The 19,167-nt window shown below is 42.6% G+C and overlaps 1 protein-coding gene and 1 pseudogene across 2 annotated transcripts in view; one reads left to right on the top strand and one right to left on the bottom strand.

Moving 5' to 3' along the window:
- The window catches only part of SFXN3 (sideroflexin 3), a 49,370-nt gene that overhangs the window by 16,791 nt on the left and 13,412 nt on the right, over window positions 1–19,167 (bottom strand). For both annotated transcript variants that reach the window (XM_040361910.1, XM_040361909.1), the window contains exons 4-7: window positions 18,528–18,626; window positions 15,106–15,181; window positions 14,090–14,175; window positions 1,332–1,459 (exon numbers count right to left, since the gene is read on the bottom strand). In XM_040361910.1, coding sequence (XP_040217844.1) covers window positions 1,332–1,459; window positions 14,090–14,175; window positions 15,106–15,181; window positions 18,528–18,626 — 389 coding nt within the window. The remainder of the gene's footprint in view (window positions 1–1,331; window positions 1,460–14,089; window positions 14,176–15,105; window positions 15,182–18,527; window positions 18,627–19,167) is intronic.
- LOC120912491 lies at window positions 15,967–16,143 on the top strand (annotated as a pseudogene).

Below are 19,167 nucleotides of genomic sequence, written 5' to 3'. Positions count from 1 at the left end.
GATCGTGTGTACAGGGCTTAACTTGCGTTCGTTTACATCAGGCTACTTCCAATCTGTCAGGTTTAGGTGCAAACAAACAGTACTGTTCCATTTACATTCACCTGCCAACAAACTTACATTGAGCTTCTGATCAGGTCCAATTGAAAAACAGAAAGGCAGACCTAATCGCAAAGCCTGTGTGAAAGCAGCCCAACTGCAATTCTCAGGCACACAAAAATACAATTAAAATGTTGCCCTATACCAAGGAATAAATTGGTTGAATTAAATAGTGCTTATAGAAGGACCAAAAAACTAGAAAAAAAAAAAAAAAAAAGAGCTGGGGTGCTGGGTCACTCTTCAAAGCTTTACAGCGTGGGCCAGTGCCTACAAAAAAAGGGGCATAGGGCATCACTAAAGCCGCATACACACGACTATTTTTCATGTCATGGAAAAAAAACAGTTTTTCTCTACGCGATTCCTCTCAAGCCTGCCTTGCATACACACGATCATGATAAAAGATGTTCGAGCAAAGCGCGGTGACATACAACACGTACGACGGCACTATAAAGGGGAAGTTCCATTCGAATGGCGCCACCTTTGGGCTGATCATGCTAATTTTCCATCTCATAACTTGCTTCTGAGCATGCGCGTTTTTTTTCCCCATCGTTAAAGCGTACACACGACCGGTTTTCGCAACGAGAAAAATGACGACGTTAAAAACGAAGAGAAAAAATAGAGCACATTCTAAATTTTTAAATGCCCATTTTTCTCATTGAGAAAAATGCTCTGGAGCCTACACACGATCGTTTTTAATGACCAATTTAAAAAATTGCATTTTTCTCATCATGAAAAACGGTCGTGTGTACAGGGCATAACCCTCATAGAGGTATCCATCTATGGAAAGGCCATGGATAAAGTAAAGATCTAACATTACATTCTGACATCATAGAAAAATTTGATGGTTTAGCATGGATTATGATTTGTGTTGCCCTAAGCATGGATAAGACGCAGGGGTCCTCCATTTGTCTAAAAGTGGAAAATTCATTTAAATTGGTTCTTTACAGAAAAATAAAATCCAGTTAGGTTTCAAAAAGATACATTAAAGTCATCTTAGCATGAAATCAGTGCTGGTATTTCATGACCTTTAAAGCAATTTGCTAGTCTTTATTAATGAAAAATACCATTAACAGACATGTACAGCGTGTAAAATTTCAATTTAGTCTGTGAAATGTCAAATAAGTCAATAGAAGCTGGAATTCAGCTTAGCATTTCAACATTTGTTAAGACTAGGTTAACCTTACCCAACGTATAAATGGTAACAAGCAGAGGAACAGAAGAGGAATTTCACTTACCCATGGCCGGTGCCGCCATGCCAATTCGTGATACAACCACCTGGACAATGGCTTGCTGGGCGGCTTTTGTAGACTCCCCGAGTCTGTTTCCATTTTCATCTGTAACTGGGATCCCACATTTCAGTTCTCTAATTAAAAACAAAGCAGAACAGTTTTATTGAAAAGGCAGCTACCCCATTACACCTGGAATCTGATTGGTAGGCTTTGACAATGCAAACTATTTCTGTTTGCATAGTAAGTGCTGGTTCACGCCAGTGCCAGTTCCCGCATTGCATAGAACTCGCAGGCAGTTCACACTGCTCTATACGAACAGCTGCGGGTTGCAATAGAAAGTTAATGACACCCCCAGATTGGTTCGCATATCGCAGTGCGAACTGTAAAATTCGAACAGAAATCGGATCCGAACGCAAATTCAGCCATACAATCTGTATGGACGAATTTATATTGCATGTGATCTGCACAGAAGTGTGGTGCGACTCACATGCGATGCCTGACCGCTACAGTGTGAACCGGCACTTAGGGCCTGTGGAGGTAAGCTATAACTTGGGTCGAAGGGCCAATGCAGCTTGCTTTCAGGTTCAATCTGCTTGTATTTGATTTTAGGTTAAGATGCTTCTGAGGTTATCGAAAATGTGCAAATAACCTGACCTCCCAAGATGCATCAACCTGCCTTTGCATTGACATATAGAGAAACAAGCACGTCTGATGTGAACAAAAGCCCCTCAACAAAGACCCTTGTGTTAACCTGCCCCTACACATTTTAAAGCAGAAAGGAAAGAAATCATTGCAGTAATCCACATAACCACCAACCTTCTGTTAAGTCAGACCGATGTAAATGGGTTGCTGTGAGCTGAACTATATAGCATAGTACCTGATAATAAAATTGAAGTATTGATAAATTAAAAATATTTGTGTGCTAAATAAAAAGTCCCCAATTATCTGTCTTTACCCATTGCTGGTATATGGAATTCAGCACAGTAATAGAGTTCTAAGTGGTTTCCCAATTTTCAATATAATTATTTAAAATGGTTGGCTGACTGTGGACACCAGAGAAAGGTTGAATGTGCATGTATGATCAAAAATCTTAAGCTCACTATACACTCAGTGGCGGCTGGTGCTCCAATTTTTTTGGGGGGCCCAAAAAACAAACCAAAAAAAAAAAAAGATCAATTGCAGCCTCACTGTGCCCATCAATTGTCGCCACTGTGCCAAACGCAGCCACTGTGCCATCAAACGCAGCCAGTTTTCCCCCCTCAATTACCGCCAGTTCCCCCCGCCCAGCACTTACGTTTCTAGGGTCAGCCATCCTCCTCCATGCTCCCTCAATGTCGCTTCAGCTAATTAGGTGACCGATAACCAGACCCGGTGAACCCGATTGGCTGAGATGCGTGTCAGTGTTATCCAGGGAACGCACACCCTGTGCGCCCTTTGGTTAACCATATGGAAGCCGATTAGAGCCCACAGGCTGTAATCGGGAAGCCTATCAGAGCCGCTGGCTCCGTTATACACTTCCAAAACACACCCACTGCTGTTATTCAGATGGGCAGCACTCAACAGGGGGCCGGCCACCTGAATAGTGGGCGGCCACGGCGACAATACATAGGATTGTGCAAATCATGAATCTATGTATTGTTGAGTGACGGGTGCAGGAGAGAGGGGGAGTCGCACCACTATGGACGCACCGCCACTGCATTCACTACACAATCAGATTGTACAACTTTCTTCAGCCTGCATTTACACCCAAGCAGAGCTTCAGCCAGGTTCCAAAAAAACTAAAAGCCAGCAGCTACAAAAACTGTAGCTGCTGACTTTTAATAAACAGACACTCAGCTGTCCAGGGATCCAGCGCTGTCCTCACCTGGGCTGGTTCTTTACCTGCCTTCAGGTCCACAGCGCCGACATGTTAACTGTGGGAAGCAAGCTTTGACTCTTTGCAGCTTCACAGGCTTTCCACTGTGCATGTGTGAGCCGTGCTGGACCCAGTGAATGGTCCCGCAGCCTCCTGGGATCTGTGACATGTCTGTGAAGGTTGGGAGTGGGATGGGGGCAAACTTCTGCTTGCATCTCCTGGATGATCCGAGCGAGTGTGGGCACCTGCCAGAAAAGGTACCCATCCCTTTTTGGGAAAAGGGTGTAGAGGGTAAGGTGACTGAGCAATGAGAATAAGGACAATTAGAAACGCTCAAGTGTGGATAGTCGCAGCACAGTGGCTAAGTGGTTAGCACTTCTGCCTAGTAGCACTTGGGTTGTTGGTTTCAATCCCAACCATGGCACTACCTGCATGTTCTCCTTGTGTTTGTGTGGATTTCCTCACACACTCCAAAGAGTGTGCTGCTAAATTTGCACTAGTATGTGCATGTATTAATGCGAATTGGGGACCTTAGATTGTAAGCTCCTTGAGGGCAGGGACTGATGTGAATGTACAATGTATATGTTAAACACTGAATAGATTGACAGCGCTAGATAAGTACCTGTAATAAATAAATCGGGGGGTTTTAATCTACAAACAACTCTGCAATGCCAGAACCTCTGTGACTGTATACACACTGAATGGATTGCTTAGGCACCATTAACATGACAGCCACTTGCCTGCAAGAATGCTGTGCTGCAAGAATCTATGTGTAAATCATAGCAGCTGCCAAGCCCATAAATTGCAATGACAGGCAACCGCAGCTATTCGTGCCCATTTGCAGGGTGGCAATAAAGGTTTTGAAGATTTGTTTTTACATTTTTGGGCATTTGAAATCTTCAAGCAGATTTAAGTTACATACCGTGTTTCCCCGAAAATAAGACGTGCTCCGAAAATAAGCCGTAGCGGGATTTCGACGCAAGATCGAAATATAAGACATCCCCCGAAAATAAGACGTAGTGATGGCGTGTCGAATCCCCGAAAATAAGACGTAGCAATGGCGTGTCGTATGCGTAGTGGCGCGGGCGGGAAAACAAGACGTGATAGGTGTACTGTACTGGTGTGGAGCTCAGGAGCTGTAAAGAAGTCGTGCAGCCCTTCTTATCTGCTCCATGGTATCTCTAAGTGAACGGAGAGGTGTCGGCAGCCCCATAAATACGGTAAGGTCGGCTCCATACTGTTGTACTATACTTGCCGGTAAAAAAAATAAGACGTCCCCCGAAAATAAGCCATAGTGTGATTTCTGGAGGAAAAATAAATATAAGACGGTGTCTTATTTTCGGGGAAACACAGTAGTAGCTAAGTGGTTAGCACTTCCACCTAGCAGCACTAGGGTTGTCAGTTCAAATCCCAACTACAGCACTACTAGGGTGACCACATGTCCCGGATTGCTCGGGACAGTCCCGCATTTTGCAGGTCTGTCCCGGGCACATTCATTCCAGGACAATACAGTGTCCCGGAATGAAACCGACACAGCCACCCCGGGGCCAATCTGATGCCCCCAAAAAATGCCGCCACATCACCGCTTTACTCACTGACAGTACTTGTCCTGGCTGGGAATGCCCGGAGGAGCACAATCCCACCCCCTGCTTGTGATTGGAGAAATCATAAATCCTGCCTCTTGTGTCTAATCACTGTGCTGTGATTCGTTGCAGCACAAGCTGATTTTTTAGAAGGGAGGGTATCCCTGAATGGTAGTTTGGAAATGTGGTCACCCTAAGCACTACCAGTTTGCATGTTCTCCCTGTGCGGGTTTTCTACCACACTCCAAAAACATTCTGGTAGGTTAATTGGCCCCAGTGTGTGTGTATGTGAGAATGTTACTTTCAGCTCCAAAATGTCAGGGACTGATGCAAATGTACAATATATATATACATATACAAGTGCTGTGTAAATTGACAGTGCTATACGTACCTGTAATAAATGGTTTATCAGGAAATTTAAAGTGATACTATAGGTTCAATTTTTAATTTTTTATTTTTTAAATAAGAAACATGTCATACTTACCTTTATTGAATATTTTGTTAAGCGTTAAATCACATAAGTATGAAAAGGCTACCTGGCGACGGGACCAGGTGCCATTCGCTGTACCTCCACTGTGCAGCTGGTTTTACACAGAGTGGCCCCGAATGGCATTTTCTGGGGTCCCCCAGCAGCTCTCTCGGCTCCTCCCCACCTCAGATAATCCCATCTGGGCAGCGCTCTCCCAAGTCCAGCATTTGCCGTCCAAAGCCGCCAAGTGCAGGACTCGGCCCCGCGTCATTGGATTTGATTGACAGCAGCGCATTTTATATACATCAGACCAAAATGAGGAACAAATGAGAAGGAATGAGGGACAGAGGGACATTGCTCAAAATCAGGGACAGTTGCGAGATATGCTAACCTACTTTTGAGAATGCCATTTTCCTGGCTGCCATGCTGATACTAGGGTTGTCCCGATACCACTTTTTTAGGACCGAGTACAAGTACCGATACTTTTTTTCATGTAGTTGCCGATACCGAATACCGATACTTTTTTTAAATGTCATGTGACAGTTTTCAAACCACAATACAGACTAAGGATATTTTCTTTAGAATTATGAAGAACTCTAACTCAAGACATTATAAAAGACTAAAAATGAGTAAAAATGAATAAAAATGTTTTATTTGCTTGTCACGCAGTAGTAAAAAACTCAAAGAATTTTCATAGAACATGTTGATAAATACAAAAAAAGTATTCTAGTTAGGTATCGGGAGCATTTGCGCGAGTACGAGTACTCCCGCAAATACTCGGTATCGGTCCCGATACCGATACTAGTATCGGTATCTGGACAACCCTAGCTGATACAATGGCTTTACCACCCTCTGAGTCACTGACTTGAAAGATATGCAGATCAGGGGAGTCAGAACTCCTAATCTAGAGATCTGTTCAGAGTCAGCAACTTCAAGTGTTTGGATCAACATGGTGGTCAGGCTACTAAAATTTTTGAAAGAGAAGGTCAGCAATACTAGATGCTTGCATAACTACAGGTTTCCTTTATTAAAGGGGTGGTTCCCCCTAAAACAAATTTCTAACAATACATTCGTAAGACCCGTTACACTGCTGGTAGGCTGGCTTTTGTTTTGTTTTTTTAGTACATACCTCGATATCGCCGTTTCGTCCCTTGGCGGTGGGCGTTCCTAGTTGATTGACGTTCCTCCGACGGGCACATACGTGACGTCACGACTTTCCGAAAGAAGCCGAACGATATCGAGGTATGTACTAAAAAAACTAAACAAAAGCCAGCCTACCCGCAGTGTAACGGGTCTTACGAATGTATTGTTAGAAATTTGTTTTAGGGGGAACCACCCCTTTAACCACTGGGCACTTAAACCCCCTTCCTAACCAGACCAATTTTCAGCTTTCGGTGCTCTCACAATTTGAATGACAATTACTCAGTCATACATTTTACCCAAATTAAATTTCTGTTCTTTTTTTCACACAAATAGAGCTTTCTTTTGGTGGTATTTGATCACCTCTGGTTTTAAGAAATCTTGCGATATAAAAGAAAAAAGAATGAAAATTCTGTAAAAATAATTCTTGTTTCTGTCATATTAGCAGGTTATTTCTCACACACAGCATATGCATACCACATATGATCACGTGGTAAACGGCCGCTATCAGCGGCAATTTACCGCAATCCGTGATGCGCCGGCTCTTCTAGACCCGCCGCTCACGGATGATTCCAGGAGTGCGCGAGAGGAGGATTCTGGGAGGACGTCATTGAAAGTAAAAGAAAATTCCAAATTCTGAACTGTCCCCCAGAAAAGTAATAGGGAGGAAATCTGCCAATGAGGACACTAGTTCTGGTGACCTGGGGGTCCCCAAGCAATTCCCTTAATTTGCAGGGATTTCCTCTCACTTCCTGTTTAGCTATGGGACAGGAAGTGAAGGGAAATCTCTGCAATGGGACACAGATGGAGAAAAAAAAACCTGACAGGGGTTATAATCCTCCCTTACATTATATAAAAAAAAAAAAAAAAAAGTTGTGCCTATAGTTCTACTTTAAGGTTCTCTGGTAAATGAACCATACAGTCATACACCAAAGGTAAGGGCCACAGTTCTGTACAGTCCTATGCCATACATATTTGCAGAGTTCCAGTAATAAACTGTGGAGGACATATGGATTATACAGCAGTGGTGTGGTAACAATAAATGTCAAACTCAACTCATCAAGATTTACTAGCAAAGCTGAGATCAAAGTTTAAAAAAATAATACACATTCATTGGGGGGTATCAATCCAGGCCGCTTGTGCACTTCACTCAATAATGGGTATTTGCTTGGTACTGATCTGACAATATATAGTAGTACCTGTACACACTTCAGGAACAAAGAGCCCACTGCTTGGATAATACCTGCTTTCCTTCACTAGGTCACTATAAGTAAGGTCAGCTTGTGGGTAATTGCAGAGAGATACAGGTGTGTGCCAATAATGATTGTCAGGTGCTCTTCATAAGGCTGGGGCCTGGCTTTGTGATTACAAAAAAAAACAACATGTGTTTAAAGTATCCTATCATGGTTGTAGTACAGAGGCTGCCAATGATGTGGGCCTTCTGAAAATGCTAATTGCCTGGATGTTGTCTGAGTCACTAGCAGGCATACATATCAGTAGAAGTCAGGATCTGTGTATCTGTTTAGGGAACTGATCCCAAATTGTGAAGCCACTGGGTTACTGCAAGACAGCCAAGTAACTAGCATTTACAGAAGGATGGCTCAGCAATGGCAGCCTCCATGTGTCACGTATGACAGTTTTCTTACAAGATACATCCCAGGGAAACCTACATAAAATGCATCACAGAACTGATTACAGAGCAACCAATGTAAGTACTTGAATGTGTCTTGGTGTTAGTCCTTGTACAGTTCCCTATGTGTAATCTGAACATGCTCATATGTAGGGATGATCTCCGGCGTGTTCGCACAGTCCACGTGCAGAGCCCGCCAGGAAGTCTGCGCTAACCACAGCCAGGGAGACATTTCCCGGTCTCTGCAGCCGGGCATCGGGAAATGTCTCCCTGCCTGTGATTAGCGCAGCGCCGTGCAGACTTCCTGGCGGGCTCTGCACGTGGAGTGTGCGAACACGCTGGGGCTCATCCCTACTCATATGGTAGAACCATGGTGGATTGCAGGTTCAAAAACTTTATGATTGCAAAGTGACCCAGCGGTCTGTGTATTGGATCGCTTTAAAACCAAAGACATATAAATTACACAGGTTCTGTGGCTGATTAAGGTGGTAATTAAACTCACCTGGTGCCGTATCCGCATTAAATCTAGGGCTACAACTTAGGCTTCATTTCCATGGACGTTTTTCCAGCCACTTTTTTTACAGCTTAAAAACGCCTGTCCATGTGTTTTTTTTTTTTTTTTTTTGAGCTGGAGCTCAAAAACTAGTTTTTTTTTGCGTTTTTGAGCGTTTTTTTTTTTTAGTTTTTTAACGCCTGGCGTTTTTACAGCTCTAAGGCTGGAGCTTCAGAATGCACTGGTCCTGTTTTTTTTTTTGCAGCTTAAAAACGGCTCAGCCATCTACAGCTCAAAATCGTCATGGTGGGCATGAGGACATAGACTAACATGGAGAGCTGTTTTTAAGCTGCAAAAAAAGCTCAGAAAAGTGGCTGTAAAAACATCCATGGAAATGAAGCCTAATGATTATTTTCATAATCGATTATTTGGCCGATTTGAATTAATCGGTTAATTGCCTTAAAAAAGTGTGGTGTATAATTTTAGTTAATATGTAAAGTAAAAAAAAAAAAAAGGCAATTTCATCTTAAATATCTCTATGCAGTTGTAAATATAAATAACCAACTGTATGGTTAGGGAGCAAAATCTCTAATCCACTCTGAGAATAAGACCCCTTTCACACTGAAGCGTTTTTACAGTGTTTTAGCGTTAAAAATATCGCTATTAAAACGCTCATAAAAACACTCTATGCATCTCAATGGACCCTTTCACACCGAGTCCTGCAAGCAGCAGCTTTTGGGCGCTGAAAAAAATGCTTCAAAAACGCCCCTCTCCATTGAAATTAATTGAAGGCGCTGTAAAGACGCCTTACCCTTTCACACTGAGGCGTTGCACTGGCGGGGATTTGAGAAAAGTCCTGCAAGCAGCAGCTTTTGGGCGCTGAAAAAAACGATCCAAAAACGCCCCTCTCAATTGAAAGCGATGTAAAAAAAATGCCCTTAAACGTTAGGGTCTTAGCGGTGCTTTACCAGCACATTGGGATTGCAGGTGAATAACGCTCGAAAAACGCCCCAGTGTGAAAGGGGCCTAACTGACAGATTAGATCTACTGTATATACTATCAGAGGGTGAATCTGGTAAATATCAGATATCATTAGAAAAATAAATAATATTAAACTTCTTGGTCAAAGGAATTGTTTTTTGTTTAGAAATGACATTCATTTTAAAACATTCTTTCATTCAGCGACTGATTTTTCGCATTAATATTCCCCTGAAAATTGACCCGTGTGACCAGCATAAGGCTCAGTACACACCTATGCAGTTTTCTTTTTATTTGTTTCTGCAGTGCGTTTTGCTGTGCGTTTTGACTTTTGCACACGCGATTTTGCTGCAATTTGCGCGTTCGCATTTTTATGCTTTTTTTGGGGGGCCAAGTTGTCGTTGGGCAGATTTAAAAACACAAATTGCTGCAAAAACGCATTACATGCTTTTCTGCAGCTTCTCCATTGAAATATATTGAACCAAAAAAAAAAAAAGCACAGTTTTGCGTTTGAAAACACTCCTTGACCCTTTCCAAATAGGCAGGAGCTGAAAAAAGCATAGACGTGAACGTGTGCCATAGGAAACCATGGTAAATGAACTGTAGTGCGTTTCTGCAAAAAACGCATAGGTGTGAACCAGGTCTAAGACGTTTAGTAACATAATGGGGTTAAAAAGGTAAAATTAGCCCTTTATAGTACAAAAAGAGTAAATTGCTACTGTAAGGGGGTTTTATTGTTGTTTGTGGAACAGTGAAAGTAATATTACAGTAGCGATTATTTGCTCTTTTTGTACTGTAAAAGGCTAATTTTACCTTTTTAACCCCATTATGTTACTAAACGTCTTAGACCTGGTTCACACCTATGCGTTTTTTGCAGAATTTACAGGACTCGCACATATTCAGAATCCTAGAAATAAAAAGTGGCTTCTGTACTGCATTTTATTGTCTTTTTTTTTTTTTTTGCTTCATCATGGTTTAGTGTTTCATGTGATGAAGATATGCAACATAAACAAATTATACATACTGGTAGTTACATAGTTGTTTATGTTGAATAAAGATACTACTAGTTCAACCTGAGTGTGTGTGCGTTTGTCACTACCATCTTCAATACATTGGGGATGATAGAACTGGAGAGTGCAAAATCTGGTGCAGCTGCGCATGGTAGCCAATCAGCTTTCAACTTCAGCTTGTTCAATTAAGGTTTGACAAAAAAAAAAAACTGGAAGCAGTTTGGTTTCTATGCAGAGCTGCACCAGATTTTGCACTCTCCAGTTTTAGTAAATGAACTCCATTGTATTGGGTAAGACACATATCTAAGAGCAGTTTCACACTGAAGCAGGCTGGCATCAGCGGTAAGGGGGCGGCTTTACTGTCGTTTTTTTCGGCCGGTAGTGGGGCACTTTTAACCCCCGCTAAAGGCCGAAAAAGGGTTAAAAGTGCCCGCAAAGCTACTATAACCCCCAGATCCCGTTTCTGTCCTCGATTCCCCCAGAGCTTCTCCCTCTAGCTAGTAACTTGTGTTCATATTTTTAGCTCCCAAGTGCATTACTTTACATTCTTCAATAATGTTTTTTTTAAATAACTCATCTGCCATATAGCTGCCCGTTCCTCTATTTTACTTGGGTCTTCTTGAACAGTTGCTATACCCTGTTGTGCAGCTATTGGTTTGCTTAGCTTTGTATCATCAGCAAACACTTAGACCCCTTTCACAATGGGGCGTTTTTCCGAGCACTTTAGCGTTAAAAAAAGCCTGTAATGCGCCTGAAAGAAGTCTTATCTGCAATCCCAATGTGGAAGCCTGAGTGCTTTCAGAGCCCTTCCACACTGCCAGCGCTCGAAAAACGCTGGTAAAGTGCTGCTAAGGCCCATTTCACACTGGGCGTTTTTCAGGCGCTTTGGCGTTTAAAAAAGGCTCTCTCAATGGGAAGGGGGCTTTAGAAGCAGTGTATTCAACGCTCCTAAAGCGCTGCAAAGAAGCTGCTTGCAGGACTTTTCTTGATGCTTTGCCAGCGCAGAGCCTCAGTGTGAAAGCACTCTGGCTTTCACATTGGAATTGCAGATGCAGCTTCTTTCAGGCGCTTTACAGGCACTTTTTGTTTTAACGCTAAAGCGCCTGAAAAACGCCCCAGTGTGAAAGGGGTCTTAGAATAAACCAATTTTCCAACCTCATTGAACAAGTTAAACAGAACTGGTCCCAGAATAGAGGCTTGGTGTACCCCCTTTACAACCCTAGAGTAATCAGAAAATACACTATTAATCACTACCCTCTGAACCCACTTCTGTAACCAGTATTTTATCCAGGTACTTACAATCTTATTAATGCCAAAAGATCTTAATTTTGTAAATTATGCATTTGTGGGGTACTGTATCTAAAGCATAAGCAAAATCTAGATACTCTATGCCCACAGGCCTCCCTCTATCCAAATTACAGCTCATCTCCTCATAGAATGTTAAAAGGTTGATCTGGCAATAATGAGAATAGTATCATTATCCAACATGGATTTATGAAGAACCATTAACAGATTCTTGGATATGGTCCCTTAACTTTCCTTCCAATAGTTTACATACTATTGATGTTGGGCTGACTTATCTGTAGGTTCCAGGTATTTGGCTATCTATTTTTAGAATATTGGTACCACACTTTCTTTACACCAATTAACTAGTACCCCATTTCCGTCAGTAAGGTGTCCTTAAAAATTAAAAAAATTGTTTGGCTATAACATGGCTAAATTCTTTCCAAACTCTCAGTTGTAAGCCACCTGGTTGTGGTAATTTAGTTTTAGAATGCGGATGGTGACCCTTTGGCCTTATTAATATGCCCTATTACCTTATTCATAGCCACCCATGTTTAACTTTTCTTCTTTTATATTTTTTCCCAGTGGAATGCACTGACAAAAGTTGTTTAATATGTTCCTAAAACACTCCCACTTTTCTTCAGTGTTCTTAATTGCAAGAATTTAATCCTATTTAGTGTCATGTAACATGGAGCGCAGCTTAGTAAGGTTGGTTCTTTTGAAATGAAGTGTACAGTACTTATTCTTCACCCGTGTTAGCCTTTCCTATAATTTATAGCAAATATAATTACTCTGCAGTCGCTATTGTCTAAATTATCTGTTACTTCCACATCTGTAATCAGCCGTGTGGTATTTGTAATCAAAGGGTCCCATAGAGCATTTTTTCTAGTTGGGGCTTCCATTATTTGACAAATTGTCCTGAATTATGTTCAAGAAACGATGACCCTTAGGGCTCTTTCACACGTCCGTTCCGTTTGTCCGTTTTTTGGACGTCCGTTAACGGACCGCAATGCTTCCCTATGGGCTAGCGTCCGTTAGCGGATGAGCATCCGCTAACGTCCGTTAGCATCCGTCTGCGTTCAGTTCCGTTTTTTTGGACGGAAGAAAACCCTATTTTTCTTCCGTCTAAAAAACGGAACGGACGAAAAACGGACATTAACGGATGATCCGTTTTTTATCATCCGTTCCGCTAACATCCGTTTTTCTATGTAAAAAGCCCAAAAAAAGAAAAAAAAAAACGGATGAAAAAACGGATGGAAAAACGGATGGAAAAACGGATGAAAAACTGATGGAAAAACGGATCAACTGATGAAAAAAAAACTGATCTGAAAAACTGAACGGACGTGTGAAAGAGCCCTTAGTTGAATGTGCAGTTCAGTCTGCCCAGTCAATATCAGGATAATTGAAGCCCCCCATGATTAAAACATTGCCCTGCCTCCCACCTGTTTCAAACTGTGAACAGAGATCTATAAGTCTCCTTATCCTCCCTAAGGTTAGACCCCATACACATTATTAGATTTTCTGCAGATTTTTGTCTTCAGCTTTACCAAAACCATATAGTGCAAGGGCCTGCCTGATTGCATACAAATTGAAACTCTAAGGTTGGGTTCACACCTATGCAATTTGGATGCTGGTTTCCCTGCATCCAATTCGCATAGCAGGAGAATGTGACTGGCTTTCTATGGAGCCGGTTCACATATTTCCACAGCAGGTCCGGTGCGTTTTGCAGCAAAAACACATGCCTTTTTTGGTCTGTTTGAGGTCTGAATTCAGCCTAAAATTCGGGTTGAAATCGGACCTGAAATGGTGAACCAGCACGCATCGGACCCCTGCTGTGCGATGGATGCGGCTCATATGTGAACAGAGCCTTAAGGTTTGACCTCATATTATATGGTTTTGGCAAATCTGAAGACAGAAATCTGCAGAAAATCTAACAGTGTGTATGGGGTCTTAGGGGGCCCAGAGCATACACCCACAATTAATTGAACATTTATTTCATACCTCAGCCACAAAGATTACACCTTCTCACTAGCCCCGTTACCAATATCACCCCTCATATTCACTATCAAATCACCCTTGACATACAGTCACACCCCTCTGCCTCTTCCACCTATCATATTCCTGCAATACAGGGACTACCCTTTGATAGTAAAAAGCTACTTGTGTGAGCTGTCAAAGCAGGTTTGTGAAATTTCAAAAACGTCAAAGTCCTCCTCAAGTATCAGAATTTATTAAACAGACTTCTAGTGTGCACGATTGACACTTTTTTTCCTTCAGTGGTAAGCAATCATGTATATACACAACATAAGGAAATGACCTTACCGTTGTCTCATAAAGGGGATATTGATGCAGTTGGCAGCTGCTACAGCAGCGAAAGGCACAAAACGACCAACCAGGGATGGCAGATGCTGCAAATAAACAATGAAAAAGGATTTTTAATATGCTGAAAATATATTACCTGAGAAGATGTAACATTAAGAAGCTCATAAGGCCTACAGCAAATGTCACGGCATTGCTTGCTTTACTAAGAATGATGCACAAGTAGTGAAAACTAGGTATAGTCGCGTCGAGCTATTGGCTCATATGCCTCGTACACACGACCGGTTTTCCCGACGGGAAAACTGCCATGTTTGCTTTTGGTCGGGAAAACCGGCTGTGTGTATGCTCCATAGCAGTTTTCCCGACAGGGAAACTGCGAGCAAAAAAAATGAAAACCTTGTTCTCTTTTTTCCCTTCGCGATTCTCTGCGTTTTTTTGCTCGGTAGTTTTCTTATGGGAACACTGCAGTGGAGCATACACACGGCCGGTTTTCTCGACCAAAGCTGTCATGGCAGTTTTCCTGTCGGGAAAACCGGCCGTGTGTACACGGGGAAAAGCAGGTTCTCGGTTTTCCCGGCGGACTTTTGACTGCCGGGAAAACCGATTGTGTGTACTAGGCATTATAGTGGGCTTTCCGCAACACCGGTAGACTTCCTGGTGGGGAAGTTTGCTGAAATGTACTCTATATAGCCAGATACGGCTGTATGCATGAGACCTGAGCCCTTGTTCACACTGCTGTGGCCTCAGAGTCGCACGACTTTGAATCCGACATACCTGCGGCTTGCATACAACTTCTTTACCGGACGTCAAAGTTGTGTTAAAGTTGCACCAAAGTAGTGCAGGGACCTTTTTTTAAGTGGCAGTGACTTAGAACGGCTCCATTGCCATTAATGGGGTGTGACGTGTCGTCCAACTTTGAACTCCCAAGTGGCATGACAAGTCAAGGCAGTGTGAACCAGGGCTAAAGGTCAGCTGTGGGGTAAGCAGTAATGTGTGTTATACAAAACATACATGTTTACCTTGGTTAGTGACTTCAGGCCCAGTGCTGTCACCACAGCCCCTGTAGTAGCACTCACATAAGCTGTCGCTAGTTGGCTGCAAGGAAAAATAAGACAATTATTATATATACTATACTGGTGTGTGTACGGTATGCTTAGTGAATGATGCATGCATACAATCTGACTTATGAGACATATCCGTTTCTATCAGCACTACCAATGGAAGCATATCCTATTGTTAGAATGTATTTAAAGGGCAGTGCTGCAGTTAATAGCAGCAGAGATTCAGGGGTAGGGAATACTGTATATGGGTTTTCAAGATCACTTTTTCCTTTACTCTTATTTCTTCTTATATTACATAGTGAAGGTACGGTAAATGCTTGAAAACACACATAGCTCCCAACTGTCCCTGATTACGAGGGACTATCCCTGATTTGGAAGAAAGTCCCTCAGTCCCTCTTTTCTCCTCATTTGTCCCTCATTTTGGTCCAATTTATATAGTTGTATATAAAAGCGTCTTTTTATCTTTCAAAAAGTTTTTTCCAGTGCTAAACCTTTCAACCAATTGGAGTAAAAAAAAAGCACTTGGGGGTTTAACTTATCTTTTTGTATAATTATCCTTTAAGGGGGAGTGGCAGGAGATGCCTACATACTTTTGCTAATTGGGGTGCCCCCGTTCCCATCTCAAAAAGTTGAGTGGTATGCACACATGGACTGAATTACTAAAGGTGTTGAGAATGTTCACACAATAAAGTCAATTATCCAGTCCACTCAACTCCTTTAGCCATAAGGTAAGCACGCCACATTTGCATCCTAATACACAGTATATATTCTATTAACCCTAGAAGCCAATTTACACTATTGCATTTTAATGCATGCCATCTGATGTGCTGGCAGGGGAGACACCATGATCATGAAGGTGGTTCTCCCAGGGCGAGGCTCGGCCATTGCACTCCGGCCGTGCTGATCGTGGTGTCTTCCCTGCCGCTTCTCGGCCTTTTGGCAAGGATCGAGTGTGGTATCTGTTCTTATCAGTTGTCTGCGGAGCGCTGAAGCACCTCCTACATGGGGAGGGTGGATGCAATCCAAAGACGTCATTGTACCTGGAAGGATGGTTTCAGCAGGGACTACGCCGTGCTGCCCGACAGTTACTGGGGGGCGGCCAATGGTTGAGTCTGAGCCATCTGGAAGGGTGCTCCTGGTGAGGATGGGTGCTGCGCTTGGTCTTGGTCTTTTTGCCGAGTTCTAGTCTGGCCTTCTGGCTGGCTGGTGTAAGTGCTATCTCTGTCAGCGATCCGGTAGGAGGAGCTGGTACTGCCCTGAGAGTAGGCGGGGTAAGGCCATGCAAATCCGCCGGGTTGACGGAGGGTCTGGATGGGCTAGTATTGGCGGAGGCTGCTAACTGGAGCGGCAGTTCTCCCCAAGAAAACCTTGAAGGGCTCTCTAGCTGGCAGGGGTGGAGGGCTGCACTGGCTGGTCGGGGGGCTAGATTTGAAAGGAAAAGCCTATGGTGCATGTGCCCCTGGAGTGGCAGTCCAGGGGTATCTGAAGATCACTGTGTGTGAGGGACACATTGATTTAAGATACCACGGTCACTGCACCAGATACACGCTTTTTTAGCACCTACCCCCTGGGCCGGGCCTTTTGGCTAGGACCGGAGGAATTTTTTATTTATTTTTTATTCCTGGCCGGAGGGCCTGGTCATTGTTGAACACAATGACCACTTCTTTCACTCTCCTCTTCACTATCCCTTTCCCCCCCACTTTATTTAATTTAAGCCTATGTTTGTCACGTTTTTGTCTTCTTTTGTTGTGCACGTTTTGTGTCACTGTGTGATTAGTAGGGTGCGGGTCCTCGGGCCAGCCCTGAACGTCTTGGGAGTGGGTGGACATGGCCTTCTGGCTTAGTCTGCCTGCTCTCATGGGGTCTCCCTTCGGGGGAGCCCCACCTAGTACTGGGAGGGTTCTGTTTCGGCAGTCCCTCCGAGGAAGTTGGGTCCGTGTCGGCTTCGGTTGCTCGGACCACAGTACCTCAGTCCCCGTCTGGAGCCTAACGCCCCGGGGGATCAGGGTTTGGGTCCTTCTTCACAGGAGGACCACTTGACGTTGCACCCGTCTGCACGTTTTTGTGAACACTCTTTATGTGTGTGCACATTTTTTCTGCACCGGGTGGAGTTTTTGGGTGTGTTCACACCCAACTTTAAAAAAAAAAAAAAAAAAATCTGATGTGCTAAATAGTGTCTATTCCCATCTCAGGGCTACAGTGCACACTGAAATATTTTGTCTTCGTCCGCAAAATGTATTTATTTAGTTACTACCGAAATTCGTTTTTATTTATTTTGTTTCGTTAAAAAATGCCTTCTTTCGAAAATCCGTATTAATTAAGGTCGAATGTGTCATTAAAGACTTATGGTGTCTGTCGAATGTTCTAAGAAGATTTGACAGAGCCGCAATCGTACATTTCCGGTTGAATGTTCCGCCTACAAGCTATAGAAGAATTTTAATGTTGTATGACACTAGTAATAATTATATTTATAAATTATTATTACTAGTCAACCAACATTCAAATTCTTCTATAGCTTATGGGCCAAGAATTTGACTGGAAATGAATGATTGCGGCGTTGTACAGTTTAGCTGCTTGTCGAATCTTCTTAGAACTTTCGACAGACACCATAAGCCTTCAATGACAGATTCAACGTTTGTATGTTTTCAATGCTTTGTCGAATCTTCGTCGTTCATGTCGAATGGTCTACCCCAACACTGTCTCTATAATGTGGAATCTTTTCTCTCTATGTAGAATAATCTTGGTGTAATAGAGTTAAGGTTAGGCACATTCGACCACAGGTTCGATAGACACAGATTGCTATTGTCAGCGTCATGTGGAATCTCCTATCTATATCGAACTGTTGTAGCAGCGAAAATAAAGCATTTTTTTATGTCAGATCTTTCAGATTTCGGATTCTGCGCGTTTGTTTTCGTTTGTTAAAACAATAAATACCCGAAATTCGGACGAAAACAAATGCACATTACTTTCTGTGTTTTAGTGCATTGACGGCCTCAACGAAGTCAATAGCAATATTCAAAATACATGTAACATACATTTTGATGTGTTAGCGAACCTGGGTCAATGGCTGTTAACTCTATCCACTCCAAATGTCAAAGCACAAAGGAAATGCTCCTGCCCAATGCTACAAAAAAAACACACACACCTCTTTGCACATGCATAGATCTAAATCAGAACCTGCATTAAAGGATACACACCAGCTTCCAGCAGATAATTTATTTTTTTGTTCTTTTATGTCTAGTTGGAATGGATTTTGGTTGCATACTGTAGTTCATACAGTAGCCATGTTAAGCCATCACTGTGTATCTATGCAATGTATTAATACAGTTAAATGTAGTGCAGCCATGTACTAAAAAGCTGAGGTTTGCACATTAGTTTACCTGTTTGTAATTGGTGCGTCTCCACTTCTGTTGGTGTAGTTCACTACGGCATTAAAGGACTGATTCACCCACTGCCAAAATATGACTGCTGGGGTTGTTCTGCGGATAAAATAGTTTATTAGTTTATTTGAACTATCCAGAAATATGAGTAGAGCATTTTACTTCACACTACTGTCTTGGTGGATAACACTTGCTGTATCTTTTGTAAAGTCTCACAGTTCTCTGCACCCATGCAAGTAATGTGGATGCAGGGACTTCCCCACTGTGCTATTGTATTCTGACAGGGGGGACTCCCCCCCCCTGTCAGAATATACAGTTAAGTTTCCAGCAAGACCAATTGACAGAAGCCAACTCCTGTTTAAAAGAAAGGGGAACACACACATCGAAATTCAGCAGGTTCCTGCTGAACCTCGCTGAATTTTGATACATGTATACCCTGCTTAAAGGGTAACTCCACTTTTATTGGGGAAAAAAAAGCAAATCGAAAAATAATAATAATATAGCATATACAATTGCGATTCAAGTCATATTGTAATTGAATGTTATTAAAAATGACCTTTCTTTTTAAATCTGCAGCTCTGGAATTCTCTGTAAAATACAATGCAATATGGCTACCTGGAGGTGTTCAGAACACACCCCC

Source organism: Rana temporaria, chromosome 8, assembly GCF_905171775.1.
Source record: "Rana temporaria chromosome 8, aRanTem1.1, whole genome shotgun sequence".
NCBI classification, from domain to species: Eukaryota; Metazoa; Chordata; class Amphibia; order Anura; family Ranidae; genus Rana; species Rana temporaria.
The sequence above is the reverse complement of the archived record's forward strand: the minus strand, read 5'-3'. Positions and strand labels throughout refer to the sequence as shown.